The 13,433-nt window shown below is 42.6% G+C and overlaps 1 protein-coding gene across 1 annotated transcript in view; it reads right to left on the bottom strand.

The window, feature by feature from the left end:
* Positions 1-1,503: 1,503 nt before the first annotated feature.
* The window catches only part of ccdc146 (coiled-coil domain containing 146), a 45,035-nt gene continuing 33,105 nt past the window's right edge, over positions 1,504-13,433 (bottom strand). Inside the window, exons 19-23 of the mRNA XM_041964441.1 lie at positions 5,681-5,791; positions 5,399-5,536; positions 4,722-4,847; positions 3,410-3,532; positions 1,504-1,704 (exon numbers count right to left, since the gene is read on the bottom strand). Coding sequence (XP_041820375.1) covers positions 1,504-1,704; positions 3,410-3,532; positions 4,722-4,847; positions 5,399-5,536; positions 5,681-5,791 — 699 coding nt within the window. The remainder of the gene's footprint in view (positions 1,705-3,409; positions 3,533-4,721; positions 4,848-5,398; positions 5,537-5,680; positions 5,792-13,433) is intronic.

The raw sequence follows: 13,433 nt of genomic DNA, 5'->3' as shown, positions 1-13,433 counted from the left end.
ACCCATTTCAACCATTTATCCATCAACTAACTTTCAGTCAAATCTTTTTAGCCAGTAATTTACCCCGCTTGCCCATCACGTTCAGCTACCTGCTAGCACGCTGATGATTGTGACAGTAAAATTACCAGACTAAAGAAGTGTGGATATGGACAAAAATTTAGAATAGATGCTCAGGTTCAGTCACATCAGCGGGTGCTTTTAAGTTCTTCTAGGGGAAATATGCAGGGAAATGGAGCCAATGCAATGCAGATAATAATGAAGCAGCAATATGAAATGTAAAACATGTGGCTCTGATGTAGTATGACAGACTGGGACATGTGGAGCTGCACTCTATGCTAAAGATCAATCACACCAGTTTTTAATTCTTTTTGTATGTTTTTCTTTCTCCTAAAGACAAATATGTGCGTCTACTTTTTGATCAAATTATGATTTATCTTATTTCAAATTAGCCGAGTTGCTCTTGGAGCAACCGCAGAAGTGCAGAAGTGGTTGGGAAAACACAGTAATGGTCCCCACATGAACTTGGTTCAGAAGCACACATGTGCTGACAAGCTGCACAACACGAACACCACAACTACTTTCACCTCAAGCTACGATCAGCAGATAGAACAACTTCCAGTAAGCCTCAAAGACGAGAGGCTTTGTTTTTGGTAATCGACTCTGAACTCTGCACCTCATTTGCGCTTTTTCCCGTTTCTTCCTTTGACTCTCCTCTGCCACTCGTGCCGGCTGCCATCTCTCATTCCTCTTCATTGAAATTCTCCTCTCTCCCGTCATTCTCTGCGCTCTTTCATTGCCTGATCTCCCTCTCTGTATTTACATTTATCATTTCAGGCATTAAGCGGGCACTCTTAGCCTAGCTCACAGCTTAAACCCCTCTGCAATGTATTCATCAGCTGCAAGATTACAAGTGCGGCGGATGAAACGGCAACAAGACTGAAGAGTGTGTTGAAATATTCCAGTGTCCCTGAGAAATGAATTTATCTCACAGGAGAAAAGGTAGTGAGATGATAACAACGTGTTGCTAAGTAAGAAAACAAATACAAAGCTATTGTTGGACATGATATAACAATACACATACATTTCCTCCATGCCCTCTGTTTTCCCTTCCCCTCTCCTACAGTATTTAGTGTTACTGCAGCGTAAACAAGCTCTTGCCAGTAAACAGAAAAAAAAAAAAGAAACACAATTACAACCAGATGCAGCGCACAAGTGTGCTCTCACAAAAACAGCAGCGGTGTGGCGGACAGCGAGGACACCAGAAGCAGAGAGGAGGAGGACGGAGCGGCACCGAGAGGTGTGAGGGTGTGTGGAGGGCAGACGGATCGATAAGTGTCTGATAGAAATGAGCCAAATCACTCACATGGATGAGAAAATCTTTTAAAAATACAAAAAAAAGCTCATTTGCTTTCAGTTTTTTGTGGAGATGAAATGTGTCTGGAGGGCGCTGACGTGAACCGACCCAGCACGGAAAAGTCTGTGAATATATGTGTGTGTTGTTTTCTAGATCTCTAAGGGTTTGAGCGTTGGTTTGCGGATGTGTCTCATGTTGGCACCTGGTTGGGTGGGTTTGAATGGGGCCTGGGCTCCGTAGGGTTTGGGCAGAGGGAGCGGGTCGTTCTGGGGGATGTACGCGTTGGGACGGGGCTCGGCCGTGGTGTACTCTCCACTGGGCAACTGGTTCCACTCGTCTTCTTCAGCCAGCTGCACACACACACACACACACACACACACACACACACCAGAGGCAGTTTTAATATTTGATGTAAGACAGCGTGACCTTGGACTAAATAGTTACAATTTAATTTTCCTGCATTTTAATCATGAAAGTGGAATAATTAATTTAACAATTTATTTATTTTTTTTAACTTCTCGAGACAAATGCGAGGGCCCCAGCGAGCGGCTGAGTGCATGAGCTCACAATCACAAGGCTGATTAAAGTTTCATCTGTGTTTTTTTTTTTCACCAGCAGTTACTGAGAGGACAAATTAGAGAGATTAGTGGTACGAGAGACGCTCTGGAGTTCTTGTAAAGGATGCTGTGTTTTTGGGGTGAGACACAGTAAGCTGCACCAGACTCTCTGACCCGACCCTGTATGTTGCTCTCAGCCTCAAGACCATTCGTTTCTACTTAAGAGTTCAATATTTTTTTAAAAAAATGGGTCATAGATGTATTTAATTTCTAAAAAAAGGCAAAATCTAGTCTGAAACAGCTGGCCACTGTGGCTTTTAGCAAACATACAGTGTATATATCATAAAATCATCACAGTTTTGTGAAAGGACTGAGGCTGTAATGACCATAAATTAAAAAAAAAAGAAAATAAATACTTTTTACAATAAGGCCAGTGACCTGTTCGCACTAATTATGTGCTAAACACCTTAGCCACACCAATGTAAGAGTTACTGAACTCAGAAAAAAATTGGATTTTAGAAGACTTTCTTTCCTCCTCTAATAAAACTAAAATGTGGCTTGCGGAGTACTGACAGTGGCTGACAGAATTGATTTGAACCCAATATGGCTGATGGATCAATTTGTAACCATGGCGGCCTCCTGCTGGGAAAAAGAAAATCTTCCAGTGAGCACGCATCCACATGACACTCCAGTCCTCCCTTTGACTTTCACCCCACAACAGCATGCAAATGAACTGTGCCTAAATCTCACTGAGACTTCAAAGAGATGGCGATTTTCTCATGCATATGAACAGTTTATCCGCTGGCATGTGATCTAAGGAGCGCACACAAAACAGGGAATAATGGCTTTGAATGCAATAAAAAAAAAAGATAGCAGGAACTGCCAATACATACAAACAGGAAAAACACACATTTACATTTTAAGAAGAAACTCAAAACGCACAATTAACAATGACCCCAAAAGCATTTTAAAAAATTCTTCACATGCACCGACTGACTGATACTCAGTCTCTGCAGGATTCTGCCTGTTTTTGCTTCGGCACTGAGCATGCAGAGTATTGTGGTGTGTTTTTGGGCCAGCGGCTGTAATAAAGCGGGTGAGAAAATGCAGATCAGTATAGGAACGGGCAGGCTGCAGACAGCTGGACTGCTTTCAGACACAGCTGATCCCTGTGTGTGTGCAGACAGCCTCTACTTCTGTTTGTCAGCCAGTCTGCCCTTCTTGCCCTGTTTGTGCATGTCGTGAAAACCGTTCAACTTCCTGTCTACTCGACTGTGTGTGTGTGTGTGGAGACTTTCCACTCACTCCTCTGTGTGTCTGGGCATGTTCAGGTATACTGCAGCCCTTTTGTCCCTCACAATCTTAATCGATCCCTGCCCCGTGTCGCGTTCCCGCTCCACTTCTTTTTTCTTTGTCACTCTATCTTCTTGTCTTGCCCCTCAGTGCTTTAATCAATTCCTGACCAGCGATCTTTGTGTGTGCCTGTGTGTTTCTTTACCCGCTCTCTCTCCTCTTTGTCCCTCTGTCTCCTCTTCTTGTCTCGGAGCATCTTCCTCCACTCCTCCTCCATCTCAGGGCATGGTGGCAGGCCCTGCTCCAGCTGCTGCTGGCACCTGTCCATCTGGAAGCACGGGGGCAGAGCGAGAAACATTCACTTTGTATTCCTATCACTCCGTCCACTCGGCGCTCTCCTGGCTCAACTCAATTCTAACTGCGCCCGAAAACAGATGGCCGTATTAGTGTCAGAATTTGGACAAAGTTATGCCTCTGCATTTTCTACTTGTAGCTGTGTCTGCGGCGCGCTGCAGGCATACATCAGCTGCAGGGGTTCTGCAGGTTATTAACACACATCTCTTGAAACATTTACAGGGCATGTGGGAAATCCTCTCATTTTTAGTCCTTTAATTTTTTATTGAGACAGAAAGCAGCGAGACTTTCTGCTCATGGCAGAGTCAGAATTTAAAATTTTCTTTCTTAAATGATGATTTAGCCGTCCATTAAGACTCGCAAAATCCATGGTGGCTGATTCTCCAACTCAAGAGGAAAAGGTGGTAAAATTATGATAATAATCATGACATTGATACTGATGATGTGATCAAAATCAAGTGAAATGCTTGGTAAAGCAGCGTGTGATCACGTCTAAATGGAAATGTATCTTAAAATAAAAGTCCTGTATATTTCCTGCACAGCTGGTTCTGCAGGATTTAATGCTGAAAGGTGAGTAACTGTTAGACAGGAAATGAAAAGTAAGATGTAAGTGCATTAAAGATAGATACATTACAGTAGCATGGCTAGGCAGATGTGGACTTAGCTTGTGGATAAGCAGCAGTATAAAATATAAATACAGCAATTAGCTTTAAACAACAATAGAGGAACATTACACACCCACCCTACATGTAGTATTCTCATTTGATAAGCCAGTTAAGAACCAGTATTTAAGGTTGACTTACTGTTAATGCAATCTTACGTCTTCTGAACACACCTAACGCACCTCTGCTAAATATGAATCCAGATTCCCTGATGCTTTCATCTACTGTGTTAGCACTAACTGATTTGTTCGTCTTTTTTCTCATCTATGAAAATGTGTTGTTATTGAATATTATTCCGGCTCCCTCTGTTCACTCCTCGACTTGTTACACTGTGCAAATAAGCAAAAAATAAATGAGTTTGAGGTGAAAGACGGGACGCGGTGAGAAATTATTGCTGAGACACTTTTTTTGCTCTCTTCGATCGCGGTCAGCCGAGAGTGACAGCAATAATGGGAAAGACAGTGGGAGACTGAGGGGGAGAGCGTGCTGCCGAGATCTGACCTGGTGCTCCTTCTCTTTGATCTCCTGCTGGAGAGACAGAGCGGCGGCTTGCTTCATGGAAAGTTCTGCGGAAGCGGCCATCATGCGGCGGTTGGTGTCGATGATGTGAGCCCGGAGCTCGTTTAACTGGAGACACGAACACAGATTAGGTGGCTTGAAGCAATGTTTTGATAGACATTAGATGCAAGTTGCTGTTCAGCATGATCTGCCTTGATGCACAATGATGACGTACATTTCAGTTTCTTTGAATATTAATAATACAGTCCCACTCAACTCCCTCTTGATCAGATGTACATGTGTGTGCATGCATCTAGTCAGTTAGCTAATTCTGGAAGTGGACTTTTGAGCGTTTTGTTACACATAATGAGCCTTGTGCTTGAGGCTATTTCTAATTGGCGTGTGAGAGAGAAAGAGAGAGACAGAGCAGGTGAGAGTACGAGGAAACTGTAATGCTCGGTGAACTCCTTAGTGCCCACTCTGCATGCTTCTCACATGGGCCCACACGCCCCTCAAACAACGTGCGAGCTAGTTTCTGACAGAGACTAGACTTTGAATTAACCAGTGAAGGTCTTTGCACATGAGTGTATACTCTTTTGTCTGTGTTGTTCGACCTGTGTGTGTGTGTACATGAGCGGAGCGTCATCTCTGTGTATGTGGAAGTGGATCTTGTCGCCTACCTTCTTTGCCAGTGAGAGTCTGTCCTGTTGGCACTTGTCAGCCTGCTCGCTGAGAGGCTTCGAGAGCCGGGTCACCTGGTCCACGAGGAGTTCTCTCTCCAGCACCTGCCTCTCTCTCTCTGCTAGATTCACCTCCAGCTACACACATGCCCAGAGACCCAATAAAAAGACACACATTCATTAAATAGATAGCATGTATGGGGGTGGGTGGCAAATATATGCAAACAAGCAATGTTTGCTTGCACAAACACACGTGTAACTCCTTGGTATGTTGTTGTTTACCTGCTCAATCTTCTTGACCAGTTCTGCAGCTGAGGGGTCTTTGCCTTTCAGCTCTTTGTAATTGACTGATCGATTCAGACCTTCAAGTGTCTTGTCCCTGGCTTCTGACAGCTGAGAAATGAGAGACAATTAGAGGCAAAGACAACACTACAAGATGGCAGGGTGCAAGTCAATACACAGACACACATTCCAGTACTGACATATGCAATATGTATGCTGTACATATAGGCCAACGTGTAGCCATCAAGTCACTGTCATCAAGGTCTAGGAATAAAAATAATACAGTAATTTCCCACAGGACAAAACACTCCACACAAAGGAATAAGTAAACGACATGAAAGTAAAAGTAAGACATCTAGAATTAGTCTGCTTCTGTTTCCAGTGCCTTGTCCTCCAGGCATTTAAGTTGCACTGAGGGTTTTAAAAAACGCTCAAGACATTTCTCAGCTAAACGCAGTGCCTATATGGAAGCAACTTCCCACTCGGTGACAAGCCGCCGGAAAAGTGTGATGAAAGAAACCAACATTTAAAGCACCGCAGGATCCCTCAAAGGGAGTGGGTTATTTATTTTTTAATATTCTGACATCCCTTAAGACAGCAGAAATAGAAGGGGAGGGGAGGATACACAACAAAGCGTAAAGAAGATGTTTGAAAGAGCCAAGAGAAACAAAAGGCGGGCAGGAGGAGAAGCGCAGATGTTAAAATTAAGGGGACAGCGCAGGGATTTTATATTCAGGCCTTTAGCTGACACTCTTATACAGAAACAGCTGTATTGGCGACTGTTGCTTAAGTAAAAAATGTAGCACTGACATGATTCACTGATTAAATGTTTACAATTAACATGTACAAACATTAATTAAAGGACCTTGTGGAGTACCTCTGGTAGAGCTATGGACCAGTCTCTTAATGAGCAGGGCTGCATTTTATTTGTCTGGTCAGTCGCCAATGGTTTCACACTATTCCACAAATCTACAGGTGGCAGAAATGTGCCAAATGCAGCAGTGTGCCAGCAAAGTACACAATGCAGGATTTCAAAACTGCTTCATGAGGAAAGAAATGCATTCAACATGTTTATGAGACCTCAATGAAACATAAAACACGTTTCATTGACAAGAAAACTCTACAGGGCACCTTTAAACTAATCTAGCAAACAAAAATGGCAGACTTACAAAGGTTCCAGCTTCTCAAATACAAGGACTTTCTACTGTGCTCTGTTTGATATCACTGTCAAACTGGAGGAACAAACACTTTAAGTTTGTCCCGATTTTGCTCGAACACAAACAACAACTTCAGACTCCCAAAGTTTCAAAAGATACCAAAAATGTCACACGGAATTTGAGGGAAATGTGTGTCAAATTTTTCACAAGATGCCTAAACTATTCCAGTTTGATGGATCGGTACAGACAAAAAAAAAACGCTAGAGTCTTGTTTAAGACAGCTCATACAGCAATAAAGAGTTGGCTTATATGGAATAGTATACTTAATAGGACACATTGTCTGTCTGTTTCATGGTCCTAATAACCACAAAAATGGCCTCTTAATCTGTGCAGACAGAAATGAGCAATTTAAGCAGCTACAGTATCTCAACAGGGAAGCTGACGCAAATGCCCAATGGCCCTATTACAGCAAAATAAAGGCAGCCTATATATAAACATATATGAATCTGAGATGATCAAGGAACCATGACAGGGACTATAAAAGTCATGTAAGCAGAAAGGAGGAAAAAAACAGATTAGATGACAGAAACGAGAAAAAAGTGGAAGAAAAAAGAAAACATGAGAAACTATGAGTGAATGCTGGGAGAGATCGGAGAGGGAGACAAATATGAAAGAAGATGCGGTGATTGGACAGACAGCAGAAAGTAAAGAGAGGAGTTGAGGAGGAAAAACAGGGTGTGGAAAAAATGTTGTGCACAAGCGGTCTGACCCGGCATGACCTGGCTTATGAAACAACAGCTCCTCTCCACTCAACCATAGAGTGTGTGTACGTACACACACCTGTATGTTTACGTGGCTGTGTCTAATGAGAGAGTTGATGTGTTAGGCTTAAAGACAGCGTGGAACAAAGTGATGATTCCCATTTTCCCTCCCTTCACGGAAGAGATTAATGAAGCCTCTCCTACACCGACAGACAGTGAGTCTGATTAAAACGGACTTCGGCGTTCGGCCCCTTAAAAAGATGCATCTCCCTCGATGTCATATGACTCAACTTTTAGCTTGATAGTATGACTGTCATGTGATTAAATGGGGTGTTTGTAAGGCTAAAGCTACAGATGCTCTGAAAGAAAAAAGCTGAGGGGCTGACAAAACTGACAGTAAGCGGCTGATGAGCTGAAAAGCAGAGGCAGAGATGAGAGCGGAGCAGATGTACACAGAGAGACTGATGAAAGACTGACAGATAGAGGAAGATAAAGTGAAGAAGAGCAAAGGAGAGGCAACATGCAGGTCAGAGTGAGAAAGAGAGGGAGCGATGGGATGTGAAAGCAGACAAGAAAGACGCAGTTAGAGAGAGACAAGAGATGTGGAGAAACAAGAATTGGGGCTGACCAACAGGGAGCAGGGTTATCTGCAGTTTTCAGAGAATATGACTTTGTCAACAAAGCTGCGTTCACGGTGCAAGGAGCTGAATGCATGTTGAGTACGTTTATGAAACCAAACTTAAGCAACAAAGCGGGAAAAACGATCCTATTTCTGGCTGAACATGCAAGTGAAATACACCAACCTTGACTCCAAACTAAATTTTTAATCCTTCCCATGTTTTATACAAGGCAATATATAGTGCAGCATATTTTTCCAATTGTCAAAAATGGTTGCATTTTTTGCAAGCTTCCGGCCTCTGGATGGACATTTCCCACCGCTGTGGTTGACTGGCATCTGAAGACCAGCTAACTAGGAGACGCATTGTCAGCTTCCACGGTGCGCTGCTGACTGGAGCAGATCACGCCTCTGCAGAGCTTGCAAACATGCAAGACAACAAGTCCATGAAAGTTGGCGAGCTGAGCTAGCTAGTTTGTACTCATGAAGAGGAAGCAAGTTATCCTAGCTTGCCATGGTTCGCACTGATTTCCACTAATAGTTACTGCTGGAGCAGTTCAGTTCGTTCTCAGTCGCTGTAAAGCTCCTGCAAACTCACTGTTGTGTTTGTCCCACATAGGGCTGGACAGTAATGAAGTACATTTACTTGAGTACTGGACTTAAGTATCTTTTTTTTGGAAAGGTATGACTTTTAAAACATTTGAAACACAAATATTGTGTGCACAAACTTCATGTGAGCCTAGTCTACAAAAACTGTCCGCCAACCTGAGAAGGCATGTTGAGGGATAAACATTTGTTTGATTCCAGATAAACATTTATACAAAGCTGCCTGTGCTAGTAGTAATTTTTTTTTTTTTTGCTATGGTTGGTCAAATCAAATGACTTTTCATGGATTTCCATTAAATTGTTGTAATAGGACCAGGTCCTGTGTGACTGCGGACGCATACTTATACTGTAATTAGTGAGCGAAATTGCTGAGTTAATGTTACAGATTTAAGTCCTTTCAGATTTGTTTTAATCTTGTCAAATAAACACAGTGCTATTAGTAGGGTTTGGTACCCAAACAGCCTAAATTAGCCCGGGGCTAAGATCGTGGAATTGATAAGCTCCGTCGTTCTTTCATCAGTACTTCATTATGTTTTGGTGTAATTTATTATCACACTGCAGCGTCTCACCTGCTCTCTGTGTCGGGGCACACACACACACACACACACACGCACACACACACACACAGACACACACATCCCTGGTGTTTGTCTTGACTTGTATGCTGAATGGTCAGATAGCTAACTGCCATGCAACAGAACAAGTATTCAGTTTACAGAAATCTTGCTGCATGAGAGACATTTTCACCTATTTCACAGCTTTAAAATGAAGATGAACTTTCCAGACTACATCAGAATCTGCAAGTACCAAGCTGAGACAAGTGTGTGCCCACTCCTCACTTTTGAGTCTGATTGATCTGTGTTCCACCCTCATATGTAACCACCTTAAGCCATTTAAACACTACATGATGGATGGGATACAGCGCGTCTCTGTCACTCTCTTTCTCCTCTCTCCGCTCTTCAATCAATCTTTTTTTTCTCTCTGCTGTGCCCTCACTCTTAACATTCTTGTACCCGTCCTCCTCCCTCTGTTGTTACGTGCTGATGTTTGTCTTTCTCTTTGTATTCATCTGTCTCAGTGTCTGTGTCTCTGTTCTGCCTGCCTGCCTCTATGTTTTCTTCATCTGACAGTCACAAAGAATAGCTGCTTTCTTGGCTCATGAATGGTGTAAAGCGTTGTACATGTGACAACAGCTTCACAGAAAACCATTTGCATATCATTTGCATAATTTCTGCTCAGTTAGTTGTTAGCATGATGGCTTCAAAAGCCACATAATAGATGGTAGGCTGCATGCTTAACAGTGTAATAATAAAGATAAATAATGACCTTATTTATATACCACTTCTCAAAATTAGGTTACAAAGTGCTTCACAATTAAAAGTAATAAAAGACAAAGGGACAGATCAGTAAAGCAGAAAGGTCAGTAAAGTAAAAGAGCAGTTAAGTTATAATCATATTAAGGTTATGTAAGGTTAATTAGCAGAACATGTGAGCAGAGGAGCTGAACTGAAGCTGTCATGAGGTCCAAACAAAGAATAAATTCTAATTAGATATAAAATGTGCATTTTAACTTGGCTTCTCCATAAATGTTTGACGGTAGGTCACATAATGCTAACTGATTTACACTGGTAATGTCAAACTGAAGTAATGTTGCTCTGGAGGAAAATCAAGTGAGCTGTTATTTGAGCGAGAGAACGACCTGCAGCCGGGCTGACTCTGGGGGTTTAGTGATGGAAGACTTAACAACCATCGTGATTAATAAAAACATAAAATAAATGGGACCTGATAGTAAAAAAATATAAGTATTCTACTAAGTTAAAGGGTATAAAATATCTCATGGCAAGAAGAGCTATGACAGGTGATGCTAACTCTGTGGGTCTGAATTCTTCGGGCAAATCACTCCACAGCTTTGAAGCCCCTGACAACAAAAGCCCTCACTTTTAGTCTCTGGGATGCAGGAAGAGCTAGAAGGTGAGGTTCCTGCCTGCAGATGATCTCAGCCTACATCTGGGCTCGTAAGACATCCAAAGGAAGGTAACTGTCTGGCCGGACCATGCATGACCTTAAAAGTAATCAGTGATTGCATGTTATATGGAGTTATCACCCCAGCTGTGAATAGCAGAGCCGAGGTGAGCCATGTGGTGAAAAAGGATTTTCTTCATGTCATTATGTACAATTCAGTGCGAGAAAATTCATTGGAAATCTGTTGTGGGAGCCTTGAGCAGAGCTAATTTACTGGTGGTCCTACAAAAACATGACTGCTGGATGAGAATAACACTGTTGTCACTATGTTTGAGATACTTCCCAACTTTGTTTTTGTTTGATTTGTCGGAGTTAGTGCTGGAGAATTCTTGGGAATTTAGGCAGAAGTGTGAAGTCAGATTTTGGAGGTGAATTACAGAATGACTGGTAACGGTTGTTGAGTGGGAACACTCAAACGCCACACAATGTTGTTACAGCATTAACAACTACCTGTCTCACTTTAGTCTCTCGCATACAACAGCACATTGACTTGCACAAGACATGACTGACGGTGGGTTTCCCCGTGGTGAGCTCCAGACAGGTTGGACGAAGATTTAAGAGAGGGACAGACAAACAATATGACTCACCACCGTAGGGAAAGTGAAGCATGTCAGCCCCACCCTGTTATAAATCCTGCACCATTACTGACTGTGTGTGTGTGTATGTTCGTTCTATAAATATATCCTGTCTGTCTGTATGTTTGAGATATCATGTGTGCATGTCTATAGCAAGTCATTAGAGGACCCACAATAGTTAGATGTTGCTGCAATGGTATTATCACAACTTCACAAACAATGCACTGATCTCAGTGTGTGCACTGATGTGTGTGCACCTGTATCTGTGTCTGAGATGTGGATGTGCCGGCAACTGCCGGCAATAAACAAGTTGTAAATTCAGAATCCAACACCAACCTCTGTTTATTTTGCACCAATTAAAATTCCTCGGAGCAAATGAAAGCCTCAGAGTATATTGAACTTCAATAGTCTCACAGATGGCCCGATCTATCTTTGTCAAAATTTCCCATCAAAGGGAGGGGGGATCCGTCTGCAATGAACAGATAAACTGGTCACAGATGAATACAAATACACAATATATATAATAAATCGACAGCAAGGCAGCTGCATGGAAATTGAATTCGCATAGAAAATGAATTTGCGGGGAGTCTGAATTGAGCTGGCAAGCCTCCTGCAATAGGAGAGACCCCTGTGATTCACTTCTTGTACCCAGGGGAGCTAGACGGCTGTGTGAGGGAAAACAGTGATTTAGAAAATGATTTGCTGTTTACGCGCAGAGGAGGGGGAGAAATGTAAAATGACTGGATGGATGTATGCATGGATGAATGCACAGAATTGATTCACTAATCAGGGATGCAACTGTTGATTGTTTGGAAGTTGCAGGAGTTGCATGTGTGTCTAAACAAGACAGAGACTGCATTCAAAACTGCCTACCGTACCACTACATACCTACATGCCTACATACCATCAGTATGTACTGATTTGGCCAACATTTCAGAATGTAGTATACAAACAAGAGCAAAAACTACAGGATACCAAATATACCTGGATGTTGTACAGGTTCGGCAAAAATCTCCAGTATGAATCAGAGCAGTCTATCTACTGTGTCCCACAATGCAAAGCCCTGGCGTGGTCACAACACGTTACCCATCTCTTAGGTAAAGGTTCATCGTTCTGAAAATTGTGAAAATCCACATTTATAATGTCTTTTTTCTAAGAGCATAAGGGAATACCACACAGTAGTGGTGGTTTGTCATTAGCGGTGTAATTGCTTACATCTGCTTCCCAAATGTTGAGACATTTCACTCAAAAGCCCTCGTGGTGGCGCGAAAGGAACAGTCAGGGGATTATCAAAGTCATTAGGATTCATCCTCAGGAGATCATGACCGTCTGGTCAAAATGTCATCACAATCCATGGAATAATTGGTGTGATATTTCAGCCTAGGCCAAAGCGGTGGACCAACCAACTGGCAGCGATTGCCATACAGAAGGCAGGAATGTACTGTATCTACAGCCAAATGCTCGGTCAGTCAGGAAAAAAAAGGGAAAAGAGAAAAATGTGAGGAGGGAGTTTGGAAGGGACTTTCTAGTAAAATATTCTTCCAAAGAAACATAAACCTTAAGAATGCCTCGATGGAACAGTGAAAGGAGGGATGGTCAAACAAAGGTGAGGAGGGAAAGAGTAAAGAAACTAATAATGAGAGAAACAGAATAGAATAGAATAGAAAGATGGCACCAACAAGATCTCATGTAGCAAATGATAAACAGCAGAAGGAGTCAACAGATGGAGACAAGGGAAAGGGGCGTTTTTCAAAACAGCAGCACATGGTGAAGTCTGTTCCAACGCTGCGTTCATCCAAAAGAGCACAAGACTCAGATGAGAGAAGTCTGGTCCAACAGAAAGTCAAAACCAGTCACTCTGATCCAGAGCAGCAACACACCCAATCCCACGACGCAGCCACTGGCAGGGAAACTCAGCGTGTGTGTGCGTTTGTGTTGCCTCTCTCAAATCTCTCTCCTTCTATGTGCCTGTCACTCCCTGCGTACGCAAAGTTCCTTGAATATGTTTGCGTTTTT

The sequence above is a fragment of the Chelmon rostratus genome, chromosome 22 (genome assembly GCF_017976325.1).
Source record: "Chelmon rostratus isolate fCheRos1 chromosome 22, fCheRos1.pri, whole genome shotgun sequence".
In the NCBI taxonomy this organism is placed as follows: Eukaryota; Metazoa; Chordata; class Actinopteri; order Chaetodontiformes; family Chaetodontidae; genus Chelmon; species Chelmon rostratus.
Note: the sequence above shows the minus strand (reverse complement) of the source record. Positions and strands in the feature narration are given on the sequence as shown.